This window comes from Pleurodeles waltl, chromosome 5 (assembly GCF_031143425.1).
Source record: "Pleurodeles waltl isolate 20211129_DDA chromosome 5, aPleWal1.hap1.20221129, whole genome shotgun sequence".
Taxonomy (NCBI): domain Eukaryota; kingdom Metazoa; phylum Chordata; class Amphibia; order Caudata; family Salamandridae; genus Pleurodeles; species Pleurodeles waltl.
In genome coordinates, this window is record NC_090444.1 from 1,197,278,069 (window position 1) to 1,197,301,360 (window position 23,292).

At 43.7% G+C, this 23,292-nt stretch overlaps 1 protein-coding gene across 1 annotated transcript in view; it reads left to right on the top strand.

The window, feature by feature from the left end:
• Positions 1-1,647: 1,647 nt before the first annotated feature.
• The window catches only part of AFG1L (AFG1 like ATPase), a 481,876-nt gene continuing 460,231 nt past the window's right edge, over positions 1,648-23,292 (top strand). Inside the window, exons 1-2 of the mRNA XM_069235452.1 lie at positions 1,648-1,864; positions 10,862-11,085. Of these exons, the coding sequence (XP_069091553.1) occupies positions 1,717-1,864; positions 10,862-11,085 (372 nt within the window). The 5' untranslated portion in view covers positions 1,648-1,716. The remainder of the gene's footprint in view (positions 1,865-10,861; positions 11,086-23,292) is intronic.

Here is a 23,292-nt window from a genome sequence, read left to right on the forward strand (position 1 = left end):
CCCCAATACATTCCACACCACTCAATCCAATAAACCTCACTCCAGTTGACCCCAGCCGAATTGAATACACCACACTCCATTCCATCACATTCTATTTATCTCACTCCAGTCTACCCCACCCCAATCTAATCCACCCCACCTAATACAGTTCACCCCACTCCAATACAATCCACCTCAACTCCAATCCACCCCAGTCCTCCCCACTCCATTCCACCCCATTTAATCCAATAAACCTCACTCCAATCCACCCCAGGCGAATCAAATACATCACACTCTATTCTATTTACCCCACACCAGTGCACCCCACTCCATTCAACCCCACTCTAATCCACCCCACACCAGTGCACCCCACCCACCCCAATCCAATCCACCCACCCCAATCCACCCATCCCATTTCAATGCACCCCACTCCAATTCAATCAATCCCATCCAGACCACCCCACCCAATGCTTAATTTGAGTCGGTGGTTTCCGGGGCAGGGCACCGGCTCCTATTTTTGAGGGCCAGCACTTATTTTTCTGCCTCACGCATTTACTGTGAGCAAAAGACACATGGGAAAGACAGGGGAAGAGAAAAACAAAAAAAGCATTGCAAAGGGAGAAAGCTGAAAGGGTGAGATGAAATGGCAGGGAGTGGTTCAAAAAGGATTAAAAGGGCCTGAGATAGCTTTAGGATTACACTGCCTCAGTATTCTGTGCTTGCACGTTTAATTGTAGCAGCCGCATATTTCGGAGGGGAACTTTAGGCACAGGCACGTTTTTGATTACAAATTAAGCACTGATCCGATCCCACCCCACTCCATTCCACTCCTCTCCAATCTACCTCACTCCACCTTACTCCAATGCACCCCACTCTACCCCAATCCAGGAAACCCGACCCCAGTTCAGTCCACCCCACTCCCATCCAATCCAGCCAGCCCACCACACAGAAATCCACTTCACTCTAATGCACCCAACTCTAGTCTAATCTAAACCGCCCAACTCCAAACCACCCCATTCCAATCCAATCACCCCAATCCCATATATCTACCCTACTCCACCCCAATCCACCTCACCCCATTTGAATTCACCCCACCCACTCCAATCCAATGGAGTACCTCAATCCACTCTGACCCACTCCATGGCAATGAAACTCTGCCACTGAACTCTTCTCTCCTTTACAACATGCCACTCTACTCCAACAAATCCACTCTACAAATCTACTCCTCCACTCTGACACTCCGCGCCACTTACTTTTAGCTGTGCATGACAGCAGCCACACTGGTGTACAAGACAAAAACACATAGCATACACACCAACACTTTAGAACAGGTAAGTGGGAAATTTGGAGCACAAAATCAGGGGAGTGTATTTTTCCAATTGGCCTCTATGGAAGCAAATGTAATCTCTAGCAGGAGGCAGCTAGAATTAAGCCATTTTTGTTGTGGAAAAGCGGGAGTCTCCCGCCGGAATCTGGTCTATTGGCATGTATGATATTGCCAAGCCAATAGCTGTTGTATAGCCGCGACCTATTGGCCTTGCTAACGCAGGTAGATGTTTACTACCTGATACCAAACAGCGCCAGAAAAAGTTTCCGTACACTCGAGGGTGCCACATAACCTGCAACACTACTGCTCTAGTTGTAGTGAATGCGCGAGAGATGCCCTGCGAACGCAGGGGGCGGGGTCCATAGTTAGCCCCGCCTCCCATTCTGACGTTCAGAAGTGTAGGAGTAAATATGGCGGCTCCCAGGGCGCCCTTGGTTGCATTTCTTTGCTCAGCTAGGCATCGGATTTTCTGCCACTTTAACAGGAAAAACATCTCGACAGGCATAGTCTGCGGCACCTGGTTCCGGGAGTCTCAGTACAGGGAAACCCCCAGCAGAGGTCAGTGGGGGGCTGGGAGCAGTACTCCAGCTCTGTTGTGTTAATCCGTATGTAGCCGGTGTTTGTTAAGAACTGGAAGAGGTTGCTTTTCGTCTTTAGGTCCCGCTATGTACTTCTGCACTGAAGCTCCCGACAGCTACCTTTTTGGGTTGCGCGTGTTGTCCTCACAGTGCTAACTGGTCTATACTTAACAGAAGCCGGAAGGAATCCAGAAGAATTGCTTTATTGTGCTTCACCAGGAGAAGGCAGTGCAATCTGTCACAGTTTGATGATAGGTTTTTCATCCTACGCTGCCCTTCCTGACAAGAACACAATTTGCGTCATCGTTTAAACTTTAGGGAAATAGCAGCTTATTTTCTTAATATCCCACTGGGTGTGCCTCACCTTTTTTTAATCGACGGAAGCATTTAATTGCATTTCGAAACTCAAACCACACTTCCATTGCAACTTCATAGGAAACATTGCAATTTGTGATCTATGTTGTTTTACGTGTAATTCAGCGGTGTTGGCTGACAAAATGATGGGAATTAGTTTCCAAAGTGAGCCTAGAGTGCTCACAATCCCTGTACCTTTGTTTAGGTAAATATCTTAAATGTATATGCAGTTAGAACTATGGATGGCAACTAGAGCGAAGCGATCAACAGAGCTATAATTGTGCCTGACACACACTTCATGGGTGGAACTACTGATGGGTCTAGTTTTATCACATGTTTAATTTGTGCATGCGTGTAACGAGCGTCTCCTTTCTTCTGCGACTGTATTATGTGGAATTGGCGCAAGAGGCATATGGGGCACACTATAAAGTTTTACAGATCACTTTTTTTTAAAAATCTCCCCTCCCACATGTTCTCTTATTGTTATGTCCCTCCCAGGACCTGCCATTCCGTTCTCTCTCATCTCTGGCTAGATATTATCATCCTGCCCGACCACCCCGAAAAATACGTTTGTCTCCACTTATCCCTTGCTACCCCCTTGTGGCCGCCTTCATGTGCTCCTGTGCAACCCTTTACGAGGTGCTGTACTGCATTACCATTACCGGAGGAGTAGCATGTTTCACCTTAGGGACTATTTTGTTGGAAGGACATTGCATAGCTGCAGGTAGCGTTTTGGTGATTTGCTCGGTGGAAAGAGTGGTGCCATTATTTTTTTGATGTATGTCGCTGTGCTTAGTAGGGTAGTAGGATGAGGATGAACGAGGAGTATCAGTTACCAAATTCCCCATCTCTGAAACCGGCGATGGAGAACTCATGAGGAGAGGGTGGATATCTTCCAAGCCTCTGGGTGCAATCCGGTCCTACATTGGCCATTCCCACTGACCCTAAATCCCTTAGCCACATCTGTCTGCACCATAGAACCTCTTCTCCGTTATCCTGGGCACCTGGAAGCAGCTGTTATTCACGATGGAAATAACTTGCTTTAGCTCTTAGGACTGCATTACGAGTAGCCTGTTACTTTCTGATATGTGAGGTAATTCTTCTTACTACATATATCGGAATTGTGAGTTTTAGGGAAGAGGGGAGCATTATTGACCAAAGACACCAGGCGTATGTGTGTGTGAAAATGCTGCTTATTGGAAACAGGTGCACTTACAGCAAAAAAAAAAAACAGCCTTTGCTTTACAAAAATAACTTCCTCACTATACAACAATTCAACAATATAACTCACCCCCTTTGTCCCCCCAACTTCATCATTGACCTTGTGATCCTATATTTCTTTTGACTGTTTAGATTGCTTGCTATCCTTAAACTGCCTTCTGTTTTATCATAAGACTGAACCCGTTAAGTAATGTATGCTGTTGTCTACCTGTTCTCTCTTAACCTGGACTGCCAGTTTCAACAACCCTAAATGTCTGAGGACCATGGCAACTTGACATGTCTCCGCCACATAGAAAAAGGGCTCCCAGACTTTTTTTTACCCCCCCAGGGATGTTCAGTAGTTGTTTCAATCTGTCCCTCAACTGGAATAGATATAGCTCCATGTCCATAAAGGACAAGTGCACCCCACCCCCTCTGAAAATCTCTGTGTCCTCAAAACGTAGGTCTGTATGCTCCAATGCTGCAATCCTCTATTCTCACAAAAATATCTCATTTCTTTATTGATCTTACAGCTGGTCTGCTCAATTGCCTCCGGCTTCTGAGCTCCCTGCCATACCCTCCATGGGACAGATGCTGTCCAGATGATATGGCAGCCAGCTCACTGACTCTGAATTTCCTGCAGGTCCTTTTTCATAGCCTTAAGTACCTCCATCCCCTTCTCCACCACAAGGTCATTCTTTCCCTAATGAACTAGTAGGATATCAGAGCACTGTCCCCCCTCACCATGCATTTATTCAGACAGAGCAACAACTCTTTCCACTGCATTCCCCCTTTCCCTTCCCATCGCACTCTACTGTATAATTGAGGATCCAGGCACAAATTCCTCCCTTGGCTGCTTCCTCTGGCTTGCCTCTGTGCCCATTTTATGAAGGAGTGTCTCACCAACCAGCCTGATAAGCTGCTGGACTCCTGGCCAGGCACAAACCTGGAAAACACAAATAAGAAGTCAGAGACCGTCCCCAGGTCCATTGTCATTGTCAGTGCGCACATATTGCTGATGGCAGTCCAATCTCCACCAGCCTCTGCGCAAGAGATCGTCCCTGCTCCATCCCCATCTACTCGCCTCCGTGGCCATACCTATTCTAAATGAATGAGTACCAAAAGACGCAGCCTCCTCAACCAGTCTCAAAAGAGCCTTGCACATGATTGTCAGCTGTTGGAAAGCTGTCGCTGGCTTCCGTCCTTAGGCCGGAAAACCAGGCCCGAGCCCCGATGTTGCTCCTGCAGTGAACATCCCCACCGTAGCGGACAAAGCAATGCTGCCCAATATCTGCGCATGCACGCCCATTTCCCCTTCCTCCATTGGTCCGTTTTGGACACCCCGTCGGTTCATTTGCACTTCTTGCACATCCCAACCCCCCTTCTCCGCCCCACCCCTCCACCTCGCTTCGCCTGACTCTCTGGCCCATCCCTCTAACATTCTCCAACCAAGCTCTCCTGCTGAAGGGACATATCCCCACAGCATCTTCCCCATAAAAGCTATTCCTGCTAAACCCCCGGCGATCATAACTCTTGACTGTCCTCTCCCTGAGTCCCACTATGAATTAAACTACGTCTTCCACCCTTTCCCTTTCTTCCTGTCGTTGTGCCCCATGTCTCAAGAACTCCTGCCATGCCTGCGTGTTTGCCTTGCGCGTGGAAACTGCTAATGTGTTCACCACCAGCTGGAGAAACCTCTGTCTCCTACAGACCATAGCTGCCTAGGCATCTGTGTCTTGTAAGGTTCCCCTTCCATGGCCAATCCATGTAACCTGTCCACTGTGAACCAGACAAAGCACCCGCAATGTCATTGTCCACTCCTGGAACGTGTCTCGCCATGAATGCTATGTCAAGACACAAGCAACCCAGAACACAAATTGTAAGCAGCTGGAGAACCTGAGGGTCCCTGGCCGACTACCTGTTAACCACCTGAACTACTGGCAAGTTGTCCACCATGAATACAACTTTCTTAAGCAGTGCTACCCCCCCCCCCCACTTCCAATTTTGGGGCCACTCTTCTGCTCACCACTTGACTTGCCAGCAAATGGCAAAACCTTTTTGTTCCACCTGCATCTGAGAATATCTGTGCATCTCAGTCCATTTCCTGCCATGCCCTCAAGGGTATACCATTGAACGACTCTAAGAGACACGCCTTCAAACCTGCGGTTAGGCGGATAAGGTGGTGCGGGAGCATTTTTCCTAACAATGCCAAACCCAGGCACCTACAGAATGTTCTGCCTGCCTGTACTACTCTGCATGGAAAGTTGAAGTGTCCCAGCATACTTGTATGTCTTTGACAGTGACTTTACACTTTCCTAGAACGCACTGTAACTTCCCTACCATGACCCTCCCCTTGTCCTGTGGTAAGTGGCCTCAGAATTATCCTTGATACCCAGAAATGTCAAAGCTGTACTCGGCCCCACTGTTTTCTCTGTGGCCAGTGTGACACCAAGCTCTTCCAGAATGACCTGAATACTGTGCAACAAGTTTGCACATTGGTCCGAGTCCGCTGCGCCCACCATAAAGAAATCACCCAAGTAGTGTGTAATGTGTCTATGGCCTGTCCGCGTAGTGAAAATCCATTGTAGGAATATGCCGAAGCATTCAAAGAGAGCACACAAGACAGAGCACCCCATCGTTAGTGCCTTGTCCACTTGTCAGTGGCCATCAAACTGTATGTCCAGCAGCTCAAAGTCATCAGGGTGTACTGGCAGCAAATGAAAAGCAGATTTTATGTCGCTTTTTGCCATGAGCGCCCCCAGTCTGACTTCTTAAACTAAGGCCATTGCCACATCTACTGATGTGTAAGACACTGCAACTTACTCTTCCAGGATAAAATCATTGACTGAATTGCCCTCCGGCCATGAAAGGTGCTGAATGAGGCAAAACTGCCCTGCCTCCCTCGGCACTAAGCTGATGGGTGAGACTATCAGGTTCTGCATCGGCCAATCCATAACAGTGCCTGACATGCGACCTTCCCTCCCTTCCTTTTCCAGCTTTTCCCGAATCACTTGTTTGCGTCTCCCCACAGAGTTGAGATTTTCAGCCCAGTGGCGCTGCCACTTACCCATGTAGCCCAACCAGAAACCCCAGGTGAAGCCCTCCCCTAACAGTGTAGCTTCTTCCCTGTAATCCTATTGTGCCAATCGGAAACAGAGCTTCTCCACATTAACTGTAGTATGGACTTTTCCCCCAACCCTGTGCGCCCCCCTGCTGCCCCGGAAGTTCAGTTGCCAATTGTTCTACTGACTCCCTCCCCTGCCATGCTGTGGTGGACCTTGTAGCGCAGCCCCCTCTGGCTGTGCTACTGTTGCAATTTATCAGTCCAAGCCTATCCACACACTTGGAGAACTTGTGTCTAAACTTGCAGAACTTGCATGTACAGTGTCCTCTGTTGAAGTCCCAGCTCGTCGTGACTTGGCCGAGCCCTACCCCTTGTGCCCCCGCCTGACCCTCACTTGCAGATCCCAACCTTCCCCAGGTGGGACCGGCTTGAAAGGGCTGGTAAACTATAGGGAGGCCACTGACCGTGGAGACGGTCTTCCGGAACTTGGATGGCCCCATAGTCTGCTGCCACAGGTCGGAGTCAATTTCCGCCCACTGTACCTCCGGGTCCACGGCCATACACGCCCAAAATTCCTCATTGTATTGGACTCCGGCATAACCCCTGTAGTTTATCGGTGCTTTCATGATTATGTCCACGTTTTTAAAGAGTGCCACTGACCTCTCAGGATACTTCGCACAGTAAACGCTTGCAAAGATAAGGAATGCTGCTGTCCAGTTCTTGATAGTGACTGGCACTCTTGGCCTCATGTCCAACTCATACACCTCCTCCTTGGACCACTCTTTAGACTGTAATTCTGTGGGCAACAACTTCAGCATCTCCACATACTCACCCTTCCACATTTTATTTTTAGTGGTTAACGTTAGATGTGCCCCCAACAGCTTAGCCGTGGCCATATAGGGTAGCTTATTCCGCTTCAATTCCTTGCTCTCATTTTGGTTCGGCTTTGGCATACCCTTCTTTCTCTGTGAACACCCCAAGGTCCCTTCAACCCTACTTACTACTTGTCTTGCTGTCTTTATGAGCCCCTTGCCCCTCTTCGCCCCCGGCTGACTTGGTGTCCCCGTACCCTGACCCATGTGTACCTCCATGTCTGTTACCACACCGGCATCCAGCACATGTACTCCTGTTCTTAAGCATGCTTCCTCCAGCCATTTGGCTTTTTGGCCTCCAACGCCACTAATACCATATTACCTTTGTTATGACCAGCAAACTCACCTGTTGCCAAGGTCGATGGCCACCTTAGTGCCCTCCGCCTTGCCAGTTGCGTTATCTGCGGTGTGCTCCATGCTTCCCTGTGCCGCTGTGCCACCTGCAGTAACTTGGAAACAGACTGATGAGACCCCCAGTCCCCAACCCTCTCCTCTTCCCTGGCTGCCACCACTGGTTTTCCCTCCCCGGTCTACCTCCTTCTCTCTAACCCTACCCTCCTTCATGCTTTCATCTTCGTAGTCTAATAAAAACGGTTGTTCATCCCGCCATACTAATAGGAGGGCCCTGCCATTGCCCCATCTGTGGCCGGCACCTCATACTCCACCTGCTGTTCCTCCTCCGCGCGTTGCAGAGGGGCCATAACACACCCTTTCTGCTAGCCCTCCATGGCAGGACGTCACTTGTCCAATGCCATGATGCTGGCAGATGTGCCATCCAGTCCATCTCGCGGCACTGCAGAGGCTTCCTTGACGATATCCTATGGAGCGCACGGAGTCCATCTAGATATTATGCGGCTAGCCGCTGTGTCTTCACTTCTTTTCGGGGTTGCCAAGCTGTCCCGGGCATGCCCGAGTCCGGCACGTCCCACTGTATCTCTGCCTGTGAATAGGAAACCCCCCCATTCCTCCACTGCTAGTAATAGTTCCCCCTCATCCTGCCCCAAATGTGCCCTTTTCAGGTCCATGACCAGGCCTGACCCAGGCGCCCCTGACCCTATCTGTCCTGCTCCTTGAGCCCCCTGCTCCTGTCACCCCCACTAACCCAGACCGCTTGTACCTGTTTGCAATATACTCGCTTGGGTGGTATGACTGCAGAAGCCTGGCTCTCTAGGCCGACCGTGGGGGGTTCCTCCCACCCCCCAACTCCTCCTTCTGTTCCCCCTCCTCATCACTCCATTCTAGGAGTGCTGCCACTAGTGAGGATGCCGGGCCCCAGGGCTCCCCCCTGCCTCTGCTGATAAACCCATGCCACATGTTGCCTTGCCACATGTGGTGCCCCTGATTCCCCAGAACTGAATCTCGCCGCCCCACCCCAGTGGGCTGTGCCTCCCTGCAATCCACAAAACTGCTGGGGGCACGGGCACATGCACCTTGCTGTAGCCCTGCCTTTTCTTCCAGGCCAATTTGCCCTCCCCAGTACCCTTTCCTGGTGAGCAATAAAGGCTCCCCCCCACGTCCTTTCCCCGCTGCCGCTCTTGCGTTTGAGGGAGCCCATCCGCTCTTGACGCATGCAACAGTGGGCCTAGCCCATCACCCCCTCTTGCTAGTCTGCCATAGACCCTGTCCTCTGCGCCCCCCAGCGCCTCTGTGGCACAGTCTCTCTAGGCCCTAGGGCCCTTCCTGTCACGCTCCAGAACTTTGCTAGCGTGAGCTCATAATTCAGTTCCTGTAGCACAGCTAGGAGACGTAGCTGTGACTGCGTTCCCCGCTACCTGCTCCTCCCTGGTGTGGCAGCTTTCCGAACTCAGAAGCGGCCCGCCCACTCAACTCCGCAGTACTGCCATCTTGTCTCTGAGGGGGTGAGCGGGCTAGTACTGCCGCCGCTACCACCTCCGACGCTCGGCTCGTTGGCCGCGTTCCTGTCAGGGCCTCCTCCTTCACCAAATCGAGGCAGCCCGCCTCTCTCAGCAGGCACATTGCCTGCTCCACCATTATTGTCGCTGCCGCCATCATCTTGCCTTTAACAAATTTAAATAGGGAATTACCTACAAATAACTTTGGAATCGGACCTTCAACTCAGTGTTTAAGTCTGCAACTTTTTTCACTAGGGCACAGGGAACAAGGGAAAGAAGCCCTGCACTAACCCAGCCACCATGTCACCAGACAAAATGGTGACCACACCAGTAAAATGACTAGCTAAATACCCCTGGGCCACGAAGTAGCCTAAATGTAGCCCACATAGCCTAGAGCAGAGCATGTTGCTTTTCAGGTGTAGCTTATTGGCATTCATTTGCATTTTCACCCTAAATAAAACATTAAGAGACACATGTACAAACATTTGGAATTGCGATTCAATGCGAATGGCAATTAGGAAATCACAATTCTAAATGTAAGAAACTCCACCGAGTTTCTTTTGCGATTTCCGGTGGGTTACAAATAGACCTACCTCATTAATATTCTGGGAATCAGCCCGTTTGCGATTAGAAAAATGCTTTCTACATGTGGCCTTTAGACCCATGATCTTAAAGTATAGCTATATGTCAACCTACAGCATCTACAGAGCTTGTAGGAGACAAGATCACTGTTCCCTACTTTGACCGGCGATTGCAAGCTTATAACAAAGGAACATGCATGGATTACTGCTTCTCGTCTTCCCTTTATTCTTGTGAGGCACACTGTGAGAGTGGCAGTGAAAAGTGGCAAGCTCAAGCTTTGTCTAGTGGGCAAAAGAAAACTGGTGGTCCATTGAATACATTGCAAGCTTTCACAACTTCACTGTTTTCTAATCCCTCGTGAACTCTTTTTTTTAATGTGATGCCTTCCAAGTGTATAGAGAAATCACGTGCAGATTAAACATTTTACTTAACAGAAACCACAGATTAAAGACACCATCCGAAGGTGTATGTTGAATAGCTACTGTTTTTTATTAAATTGAATCTAGCTTATTTAAAGTACTCTAAAACCATCATAATGCTGCTTTTTGAGGGCAAGTAATAATTGACACCAATGTAAAACTAGTACAATTATTGTGTGGATAGATTCATTGCCTTGCGAGCAGACACAAAGCCAAAATGATAAAATAATATTTCGATGAACCAGAATGATAACAGACAGGACTTGTAGATGATAGGAGACAACAAGAAATCACAAATCATAAACATGTAAGTAAACAGATAGAAATTAGCTCTCTTGGTCCTGAAGTGGTCACTATTGCATAATTGCATGCAAAGCACCTTCAGAAAATGCTGTGAAGACCTAGGCTGGGGTTTATAAACCAGCCAATTCATATAATTAATTAAAAGTAATTTAATAAGAGGGGTGGCTGAGATGTATGAGTTGTTCCACAATTGCTGAATGGGCAGTTTAGAAGGTCCACCTATTGTTAAGTATGAGGAGGAATAATAAATGGAACAAATTTCTTTAGTTTCCTGGCTCTGAGTTTTATCAGGATCTAATCCGTTTTTACACATTGTGTATTTTTTTATAGCCTATGTTACTCAGATAGCGGAGACTGGAGCTCTTAACTTGGTGCCAGGCGCACACGCCAAGGTTTTTGAAGTTTGCTCTGGACCTTTGGAACATTATGACTTTTTGGCTAACTCGGGAGAGCTGAGGAAAGATGATCACCAAAGGAGAGTCATGCAGCATTTGCAGAAGCTGCACGAGGCACTAAAGGGCTACAGTACAAACTCAAATTCCATGTTATCAAAGGTAAGATCAGTCATTGAGAATTGCATTGAATTGTTTCAAGGTGTAGGGTTGGAGGAAAAGCAAGCTCCATAAACCAGTGTTGTAATGTTTGGTTGTGATGTATGTGCCTAGGCAGAATTCAGTCTCATCCTCTTAAATCGGCGAATTTAAAATTGTTCAGTCTTTTCTTCATTTTTTTAGCAGTCGCCATTTATCATTATGCGCCTTATTCTGTGCAAGCACTGCACTACTAACAGCAAGCAGGTTTTCCCCAAATTTGAAGATCATGAAAAGCAACGAACTCCCAGCAAATGTGCAGCTTTTGATTCACACTGAATACATTAATTTTGCTACATCTTTCTCAATAGAGAAGTATTTACTAATTCATAGTAGCAAATCTTGATGGTAGTACCCTTGAACTGTCACTGTTTTCATTTGCCAGTTCCCTTTTTCAGGGTTGTACATTCTGCAGAGCACTCCCAGCTCACATAGAAAAATATTCCATTCATGTTGTGTGCTATTGGTTTCCATTCATCATCGAATCATCTATAATTAGTACTTTTTACTGAACTATGGTCTTTCCATAGTGACAGTACTTGTATAGCACTTACTAGCCCTGACGAGGCGTTGAATCACTTTGCAGGCAGGAAGCAAGCAATCCGGAACCCCAGATTAGTATATTAGTAAATTAGCAAAAGTTTTTTTTTTTTAATCAGTTACATTAGGTTTGTGTTATCGAAATGCTTGTGTGTTTAGTAGAGGCTAGCATAGGGTAAGGTTGATGGGAATGGATTTGAAAGTTGAAAGTATGAGATGGATGTTTAGAGAGAAACGTTTGGGATGAGTCCGAGAGGAGAAGCATGGAAGGGACAGTGAAAGTAGGTTTATTTAATAGCAAAAAACGTAAATTATCTTATAATCTATATGCACATGACACTTGGTATGGTTTTATTAGCTGGAAAAAACCTCTCTCTCTCTCGGAGTGTTTTACTTACTGTATTGGTGTGTGAGTGACTGTGTTAGTGACTGCATGAAAGAGTTTATGGCTATATGAGTGCCTGTAGGTGTAAGTGAGTGGCTGTGTCAGTTGCTGTATGGGAGAGGGAGAGGATCTGTGAGTAGCGGTAAGCGAGTGGATGTGTGACTGAATGCATGGGTGAGTATCTGGGTGTTTGACTGCTTGTATTGGTGAGTGAATGTGTTTCAGTGGTTGTATCAGTGAGAGACTGGGTGTGTACGTGAGTGTATCGGTGAGAGAGTGGCTGTGTCAGTGACTTCATGGGTGAGCGTGTAAGTGTGTGAGTGGTTGTTTGGGTGTGTCAGTGTCTGTATGGATGTGTTAGTGGTTAGTTGAGTGGTTGTATGGGTGTATCTGTGTGTGAGTGGCTCTATGGATCTGTGGGTGGGTGAGTAGCTCTGTGAGTGTAAATAGCTGACATAGTTTTGTATGGGTGTGTGGGTGGTTGTATCAGTGGCTGTGTGGTGAATGAGTGGCTGTGTGAGTCGTTGTATTGGTGAGTGACTGGGTGTGTAATGAAGCTGTATGGATGAGTGACTGGGTGCATGAGTGGTTCTATGGATGAGTGGGTGCATAAGTGGATGTATGGCTCAGTGAGTGCACGAGTGAGTGACGGTGCATGAATGATTGTATGGGTGAGTGATAGGTTGCTTGAGTGGTTGTATTGGTGAGTAAATGTTTGCATGAGTGACTGGGTGTGTGAGTGGCTGTGTGTGTGAGTGAGTAGTTGCATGAGTGATTGGCTGAATAATAGGGTCCCTGAGCAGTTGTATATGTGAGTGAATGAGTGCATGATTGGTTATATGGGTAAGTGTCATGGTTCATGAGAGGCTGCATGGGTGAGTGACAGAGTATGTCTGTAGCTGTATGGATGCGTGAGTGCACAGGTGGCTGTATTGCTGAGAGAGAGTGCATGAGTGCCTATGGGTGAGTGAGTTCATAGATGAGTGGCTATATGGCTGATGGAGGGGGTGTGTGAGTAGTTGTATGCATAACTGAATACATCCGTGGCTGTATGGGTGAGTGAGTGAAATCATGGTTGACTGTATTGGTGAGTGGTGGTGCAAAAGGAGCTGTATGGGTGAGTAAGTGGGTGTATGGGTGAATGATTGGGGGTATAAGAGGCTGTATGGATGACTGACTGGGTGCATCAGTGGTTGTATGGGTGAGTGAGTGGATGCATGAATGGATTATGGCTCAGTGAGTGCATGAGTGGCGACCTGAGTCAGTGACTGGGTGTATGAATAATTGTGTGGGTGTTTGATAGGTTGCTTCAGTGGTTATATAGTTGAGTAAATGGGTGCATGAGTAGGTCTATGGGTGAGTGATGGGGTGCATGAGTGCTTTGATGGGTGAGTTAGATGGTGCATGATTGATTTTATGTGTAAGTGAGTGGGTGCATGACTGTGGGTGAGTGAGTGGATGCATGAGTAGGTATTTGGGTGAATGACTGTCACTGGCTGTATACGTAAGTGAGTGTTTAGCTGTCTGTTTAGATGAGTGATAGGATCCATGTGTTGTTGTATGATTGAGTGAATGGGTGTGTCAGTACCTGTATGGGTGATTGAGTGTATCAGAGCCTGTATAGTTGAGTTACTGTGTGTATGAGTGAGTGCATGGGTGCCAGTATGGTTGAGTGACTGGATGCATGAGTAAGTGTACGGGTGAGTGAGTAGGTGTATAAGTGATTGTGTAGATGACTGAGAAGGTAAATGAGTGGTTCTATGCATGAGTGACTTGTGCATAAGTGGCTATATTAGTCATTTATAGGATGTGCAATTGGGTTTATAGATGAGTGAGTGGGTGCGTCAGTGGGTGTATGACACAGTACGTTAGTCTATAAATGTGTGTATTTGAGTGTGATACTGTATACATCATTGTGTCCCTGGGTTTGTCTCTGTGTGATCATGTTTCCCTGGGTGTATATGTATGGATTATGTATTAATGGATGAAGATTAAATTAGTTACCTGCTTTACTGCCAAAAATGTCCTTCAATCTGTACTTAAAGCAAAAGAAGACAAATAATAGTTAAAGTTTGATATTAATATAGCTTACAATTTGTTAATCTGTTTCTATACTTTTTCACTGTAAATGAAGTGTGTATAGATACTCATCACTGAGCAGTGGGGGGGGGGGAACAGTCATATGGACTGTAAAAAAAACAACAAAAAAACCACATAAGTACTAAGCACGTTATTGAAATTTAACATTGCTATACATCACAGTCATAATTTCACAGTATTTCACTACGATTAGGTGCTACTGTGAATTGCACTCACTCTAATTAGTATAAAATGTAATTAAGTTACAATTGCTAGACTAAACAAAAGTACATATGCTAAAAACATGTTGCTTAATGTTATACCTGGTACAAAACTGTGAACAGTTAGAATCAACCATTTTAGTTATGAATTTCCTTTTCGAGACATGAGTTCCAATAGGCTGAATAGTGCGTTAAACAGAAGACTGTTTAGTTATTTTTTTCCCTAGATATAGTATGAACCTACTAATCAACAGTTCATTTTTGAATATCCTTTTGTTGACAGCACCCTTGATAAGCCGAATTATGTCTTAACAAGTGGTGATCGATTTACAGAGAAGGTTGAATACCTATTTTGTTTTGTGAAATCTTTCTGAATATATTAATGCACACAATACTTTTTGACATCTTTTTGAAGACACCACCTTTGTTAGGCCGAATGATATCTTAAGTAGTAATCGGCAACAGAGAGAGAGAAGAGTATATTCAATATTTTCCCACACATCCGCCACATAACTTTGGTTAAAGAAACAATAAGTAAGAATTAGGGTGTTTGAATGGTAATTTTTGTTTGAATTGCACACTGCTGTGATCGCATTCTCCATCAGTTTGTGTTATTAAATATACAATATAATATCCAGATGTAATATTTAGACCTTTGTGGAAGATAATAGACATTGTCCATATGTTCTCCCTGAAATTGATATTTTTCCTGCACTAACGTTAGTAATTTTGATGTCCAATTTCAATCCATCTGCTCTGCATTATTAAAACATTTCTAAAATGTATTTACCACTTCTCTGTATAAGCAATGTAGACAGCACAGTTGATTTACAATTTGAACAGATCATGTTTTGGTCACCTTTTTTATTTGTTTATCAAAAGACGCAGAGTTAATTGGAGGTATCGGTCAGATTGGATTTCAGTGGGTAGGTGAGAAAGGGTAATCTTCACACTCATGGTTCCATATATACCTCAGTCCAAATATGTCATGAATATTTACATTTTCTTGATCTGGAGCTCCAAGAATCACCGTAAGAAATTCCTGTGTGTCTTGTTGAGTGTTGATAGTAAAAACTATAGATCCACTATATATATATATATATATATATATATATATATATATATATATATATATATAATCTATCCAGGAAAGCCAAGAAAAACATTGTGTACAGCATTCTTTCATTACTTTCAACACTTATCTCACAGTAGGAGTGTACTACATTCATCTCCAGGCATTCGAGAGCTACTGGATATATATATATATATATATATATATATATATATATATATATTATTCAATTATATATATCCAGTAGCTCTCGTATAGTTGTTGTGGCACAGTATCGTGAGATAAGTGTTGAAAGTAATGAAAGAATGCTGTACACAATGTTTTTCTTGGCTTTCCTTGATTTGTATTAACATGTGATAAATGGAAAAGAATATTGAGAGCATAGCAGTTTACACCATTAGTGTTATCCCTCTGATAACCTACTAAATCTCCACCATTCTCCATTTTTTATTTTCTTAACAGATTCTTGTTTCTCCTACAGATTTCTCGAAAAAAGTTTAACGTTTCTTGTAGTTTTCCACTCAGCACTCTCACTCCCTGTTCAGTTTTGTCCACAGTTGTAATTTTCAAAATTTCCTCTTTCTCTAGTTTCAGTAATTGGTCATTAAAATCAGCACACTCTTGAAGTGAAGGCAGAAGGCATTAAAGACACTATTGATTTCCCTTCTTAACAGAAATTAAACAGTAGCTCTGCTGCTGTGTTGTTAGGTGAAAAACATTTCTTATTAAGTCTATTTTCCAAGGAACGTTTTCCCTCCTCTGTCAGAGGTCCTACTCTAATATTCTTTAGAACGTTTCCATATTCTAGGTCAGAAGTTTGACACATATTTTTGATGAGTTCCTTATATTTAAAATAACCAATACTTTGCAATGAGTTTTGAGTTTCATCACTTAAAATGGTTTTGAAAACAGGCTGTACTTTCATAGGCGTAAGTTGTAGTAGATCACCAAAAACAATTACATCCTTTCCTCCAAACATGTCATATTCTGCTTTCAAAATCTGCTGCATTCTCAGATGAACAAAGCCAAGCATTAAATTTGACACCACAACCATGCTTACCTCCTCAATAATTAAAAGCTTCAACTTCTTCAAAACTCTTGCCATCTCATGACAAGCTTCAGCAGATAACGTCTGATAGTCCAACGTATTGCTGTTTTCAAACAGTAGCATGAGTAGTCAATGTAAAGTTATTCCATTTATATTGTATGCAGCTAATCCAGTAGGTGCTGTTACTACACATGATAAGTTTGATTCTGTAATCTTGTTTAGGTAAATGGAGTGAACTTTAATTAAAAAGCTTTTCCCGGCACCAGCTTGGCCACTGATATATAATAGTATCGGCTTGAATGATGAGCAATTGCATTTTTCTTTGTCATGTAAAATCCATGTTCTATTTTGTTTTTTACTTCAATATAAAGGCCCTTTTTGTTTGTTGTTCAGTTTTGCAACTAACTGTTCCAGATTTACACATTCCTGTCTAACTTGCTGCATTGCAGTTCCCACTTCATTCATAGCTATTGCATCATGGTACCCAATAATAGGTTGTCCAAGAGGATCCTGACTCAGTGGTCCTGAAGTTTGGCTGCTTTGAGAGCTACCCTTAGTTACCTCTGCAGCAATCGCTCTTCTTGTTGTATCTCATCATTTAACATTTGTAAATAGTTTATATAAACTGAACTCTGAATAGTATCTTTGACAACATTGAAAGAATCTTCAATTAATTCCACTTCATTATGCCAAGGCTTGAAAAGTTGAAGAAGGGCCAAATAGAAAAACTCTTTTCTCAGGAGTTTGGCAGCTAAGTTTTCAGTGGTTAATTAAATTTGCTTTTGTGTGTTTGACTAAGCAGTCACATAAATATACTGCATATTTCCCTTCTTCTATTTTTTCACTTACATTGCTTCAATATCTGTAGTATTGAATGATTTCATAAAGGCACTTGTCTTCCAGATGTGGACTCCTTCTTGGACAGTATGTATCCAACATATTTGATTTCACAACATCTGTACTTTGCAGCTCAGACTGTGCTTAGTATTGTACTTGTAGAAAAGATTTTAACACTCTATTTCATGTACTTGCTAGTCCAGGACTTTGTCAAACAATTCCCTTTTATTTTTAAAACAAGCTTGCTGAACTCAGCCTGTCACAGGCCTCATAGGATCCCATTTCCCTATGGGAAAGCATCTTTAAACTAAAGCAGTACAATTTCTTTGCAAGTGTCTTTTCGGCAGAAATCTCCACCCGCATCTCCTTCATATGTGTTTTTCTGGTGATTTCCGTGTCAGTGTATGTTTGACTGAAGACAGAAAGTTATTGACTTTTCCTTTGGTTGCGGAAATCCAAATCAACATCTTGTATAAAATTGGCCCTTGGATCTGTATTTATAACAGCAGTACCTACCACATTTATGTAATTGGAAATGTTAAACTTGCTGTCTTAGATTGCTTTCATCAGTAGTTTTTGGTATTGTGCATGTGACCTACTGTTCAAAGAAAGACAATATGCAATCATCAGGGTCTGCTCCAAACTTTGGCGCATCGTTTATCCATCACAGCATCTGAATATAAGGAGCACATGTTGCTTGGTACTCTTTCTACCAAAATAAATCAGTCACTTCCCCATGAGAAGGATTGGATTTGTTACAGATGAAAGCCATCATCGCTTGGAACTTAAGGATGAAATGTTGGCAAACATTAGCAGGATCTAATGAGCAGAGTTCTCCAGCTGTCTTTAGATTGTTGTCTTTTATACTTGTGTTTGCCTCTCTCAAAAATACAAGCAGGTCGCCCCATGCATACTCAGTGCAACTGAGCGTCAGAAACCAGGTAGGTGGACCTAGGTTTCTGAGCATACATTTAATTTCTCCATGCCGACAATACCAATATTCATTTGTCCCACATTGGCACACCATTAGGCTAATTAAGTTGTATTTAAAATTTTCATCTTTTCCATGAACTTTGTCAAGAAAATCTCTTGCAGGCAGGTTTTCCAGTTTTACTCCTATCTTTAAAATGTGTTGTACTGCATAGGAAAATCCAGACAAGTCACTTTAAAAAAGAAGCTGATTTTATTTATATAATACACTGTCGGGATCTTGAATCCTCTGAATCTGTTCGTGTTGCTCGGTATTCAGCTGCTGGAATTTGTATGGGCTGCTCGTCATTGCCACCACCTACCCTAGTGGGAAACAACTGGGGAAAACAACAAGCTTCTAAACGTTTTTCCAAAACTATCATGGAGCTCCCTTAGCTTGCTTCATTTGAAACAGCTTAATAGCATCACTAGTGACTTCTTTGAATGTAAAGGATGGATGCTGTAGTCCTCATAAATTTCTTCTGTCCGGGATTGATCCACTTTTTCTATCTGACCACTTGCTGCCAAATTTTCATCATTAACATTTGATGTATTTTGTTCAATATTTTATTACTAGTTGGGGCACCATTTACAAGAATAATAAATGGCTCATCAAAATCTTTCTCTATCCCTACAGTTTCAACATTATGTTTAAAATCTAATGGCAACTATACTACTCTCCCATGGAGTCCTTTCTTCAACTCTGTTGAATGTAACTTATCTGTTTTTGATTCAACTTGTTTAATTGCTTGAAATAGATGTTCAGACTGTATAAGCCTGGACTCCTACAAATTAAATGTTATAGTTGTTCTGGCACAGTTACTAATTCTAAGTTGTTTGTACTTCTTTAGCTAGCATTTTATTATTCTCTACCTTACCATAACAGTACTTAAAATAATTTGCTACATAGACAAATCAAAACTCTCCTCTACTAATAACAGCAAATTGGTGCCTCTTATCAGTGTTTTCCTCTTCAGTTTTAGACAATACATATACATTCTGAGTTTGACTTTTATAGTGAGTACATCGACAAGAAATGCACATGCAGTTAGGTTTTTTAGAACACTCTATGTTCAACTTATTAATCACTTCTGTAAATTTCTCAGTGGCAATAGCTGTAGTAGCTTCCTCAACACTTGAAGGTACAAGTTCCTAATTTTTCCCTACAGTTGTGTTAGGGACCAAAAAAACAAAACTGCGCATCCTCACAAAGTTTTTCTAGCTCTCCTACTGTTCCATGCAAAAGTACTCTATTCATTTTGCACAAAGCTGGAGGTTTCACATAGTAAATCCTCCTAACTAAATTTGCATCTTTGAGTGGTGAACTGCCAATGTTCTAAAGTGATGAAAGGTGCTTTGACACAGTTTCTTTGATAGACAAGCTAGTGAACGTCATTGCAAATAAGTATGCTTTCTTACTTTACATGGATCTAATAGTTGCAAAATAGATTTTTTTGTTTCAGGCTTCTGCATGGAAAAAAACATACAAACTTTCTTAGTAAGTTAATTGATTGCTGCCGACTACTACAAATGCTGCTACAGTTCCACTTAAATACAAGAGCCTGTTTATGCCTTCCCTCAACCTCCTCGACTATCACATGTTCAACATTCCTTGGAACAATCACTTCTTTTTCAATTGCACTACCATCCTTCACCTTATGACAACAACCAGTGGGTGTGCACTAATGTGTTCTCTTGGTAATAGCCTTCTTCATTAAAGAAAGGCTCTACACTGGAGGTATACTTCCATTCACCACTAAAATGTTTGCAAAAATTACTTTATTAATACATCTTTTTCTTTGGCTGCATCTCTTCATACATGACACTGTTTTGTCTAGTGTCTTCATTCTTTTGAGTATCAAAAAGATTCTGCTTTAAGGAAAATGCCTTTTATCAACTACATCCTCAGCTCATTTATTTTGTTTCAGTACTTGTGCTCTCTTTTTATAATGTATTTTCATATTTTTTCATTAGATTCTGAATTACTCTGCCACAGAACATTTTAGCTTTAATTTCTTTGTACCTTTCTGCCTTCTGGTTGTGCTATCTCCTTTCCTCAAAAATCCCTTATTCTCCATCTGATGTGATTTTTGTCCTTCTTTGACTCATTTCAAACCTTCCTTCTTATGTACTTGATTTTGTAGACTTTGCAATTTCCCTCAAAGTACTTTAAAGATTTATTTTGGTTTTCTTACCAGTAGGTCCATTCCTTTTACAACATTGTCCACATGTTCTCCCTTTTGTTTCTGTGTTGCAAGTAGATAGTATGCGTTCCTCCATTTCGTGCACCTTTCTGCTTTTTTTGGGGCATTGTAGATGTATCTTTTTAATAAAAATCTGTGTGAAAAGAAAACAAAATCCACATATTTACATGACTTACTGTTCAAGAATATATGATAACCATTTAATTATAATACAGTCACATCACTATCTGGTAGGCACTCTGCGTATGTTATGTTTCATGTTTAATTCAGTTTATGTGAGCCTTTTTTCTTATAGGCATCAGTGTCTGACTCAGTATTTTATTGTCTACATCAGTGTGTGCTTGGGTATCTTACAGTATCTATCAATGTGTGACTTTCTATCTTATCACATGCATCACTATGTCTCTAGCTACCTTAGTGTATGCAGGAGTAGGACTTTGCATCAGCATATGCATCCGTCTATCCAAGGGTGCGTCAGTTGATGCATAAGTATGGGTGTGTTACTGTATGGATCAGTATGTGACTGAGTGTATCAATGTATGTATAAATGTGTCATTATGTGTGCTACTGCATACACAAGTTTCTCCTTCTTGTCTCAGTTTATCCATCACCATCTGTATGTGTATATCATGATAATTATCAGTGTGTACCTCTTTGTGTTAGAGTATGGGTTAGGGTGTGAATGAGTGTGTTGGTGTCTGCATTAGTGTATGCCTAGTCTTCTAATTGTATGCAGCAGTGTCTGTTTGGGTGTGTCACTCACTCAGTATTTTACTGCATACTTCAGTGTGTAACTCTATGGATCAGTGTGTGCCTGGGTATTTTATCACATGCATCAGTGTGTGTCTGAGTGCATTAGTATATGCATAAGTGTGAGCTTGGGTGTATCACCGTATGCATCCATTTGTCCCTGGGTGTGTCATTGTGTGCATCCGTGTGTATACAGAGATGTAACTTAATGCATGAGTGTGCCTCTGGGTGTCTCAGTGTTAGTATTAGTATTTACCTGAGGATGTTACTGTTTGTATGAGTGCATGCCTCTGTGTATTAGTGTTTGAATGAGTCTGTGCCTAGCTATCCTAGTGTATGCATGATTGTATGCGTGGATTTTAAAGGGCTAGTAAACATGGATCCCTTTCACGCCTAATAATGCATGAAAGGGTGTCCCATGTGTGTTTCTTAGGGTGTTTCCATGCAACAGCCTTGGAACATAACAGAATCTGATGCATTCCCACATTTACAAACCTGGAAATGTTTTAGATTCCTATGACACGTTGTTATAAATGTTGTTTCTGGTTGGATACGGTAGGCACCTAAGCCAGGCAGAACCCAGCCACCCTAGTCAGGGCAGGAGAGCTATACACCCAAGATAACCCCTGGTCACCCTTGGTCGCTTGGCACAAGCAGCCTGGCTTATCCCAGAGGCAATGTGTAAAGCGTTTGCACACCACGCACAACATGTGATGCAATAAATACACCACAAATGAAATATAACAATAAGTTATATAAAAATAAACTGTATTGTATAAAAGATCATTAGACCAAACACAACATGTATCATTAATACCCTGCTGCACAAGCAGTTGTCAGAACACCACACAGGTTACTAGTGCTCTACAAAAATAAGCAGGAGTCAGGTAAACCTATAGATTACTGGTATTCTGCAACACAATCAATAGTCAGGTTGCCATTATTACCAGGAATGCACAGGTCAGGATAAACATAAGATCAGAGATGCCAGGACATCAGCATGAATGCACATAAAATGAAACATTATCATCTGGCAAGTCATCAGTATAACCAACATAATGCACATAGAATAAATATATTTTCAGTGGTGCCAAGACCGCATCCTGAAAGCAAAAATATGTCACAAAGCCTTCCCTCCCAATGCATATACTGTAGACGATGGAAGGATCCTACAACACAGCAAAAGGGGCCTTGCAAACCACTCCAAGTCATAACCATACAGCGTACCCTGAGTATGATGGCATCGGACATACTAGGGACATATAGGACGTGCAGGGCTCCTCCCCGGCCTTCATCCTGAAAGTAACTGCGCATCTGCGCTCCATTTATAGGCTATGAGGTACATGTGGGCCTCCGATGAGGGGCACCGGAGCTCCTGCGCCACTAAACCCATGAATATGAAAAACAAAGGTGGCTGGGCAGGCACGGGACCTCTGCTGAGGTTCTCCCCCCACCCATCCTGCTAGCCATACCGCACCGACCCCCAAATAACCCTGCCTCGGGGGTCTATTTATTCCCTCTTCCCCCATCCCCTCCCAAGTTAAAGCCCTCACCCAGTATGGCTTCCTCATGGGCAGGAACCAGGGCCCACACCTTTACTTTATTGGTTTGGGGGGAACCTCCCCTGGTCTCTCCGCAGCAGGCTCCATGGGTCCTCTTCCTCAAGGCCCCCTCACCGCACCCACAACTCTTGAGGGCGCGGGGCAGCCTGTCTGGCTCTACGCAAGGTTGGCAGGGCAGTTAGTAAAGTTGAAGACACTTCGACTCTGAGCACTACAGCACTTTACCGGGTCGCGCTCTCCTCCTTGGAGCGGCCAGGGAAGTTGCTGTGGTTCGGCGGCAGGAGCTGGCGCTGCGCTCGCCACAAGGAGATGGAGCCTCCGAGGGAGGTTAGGAAGGTGCTAGCCACACTCAATATCCAGGTTTAGAAAGCACCCCTCACGCCCTGGGCCACTTGTGGGGAAGGGGATAGCTCTCCATGCACTAATGTTGAAAAAATGACAGGAAACAGGACACAGCGCTCCCCTCGCGCTGGGCTCCTGGAGGCACTAAAGGGGACTCAATAG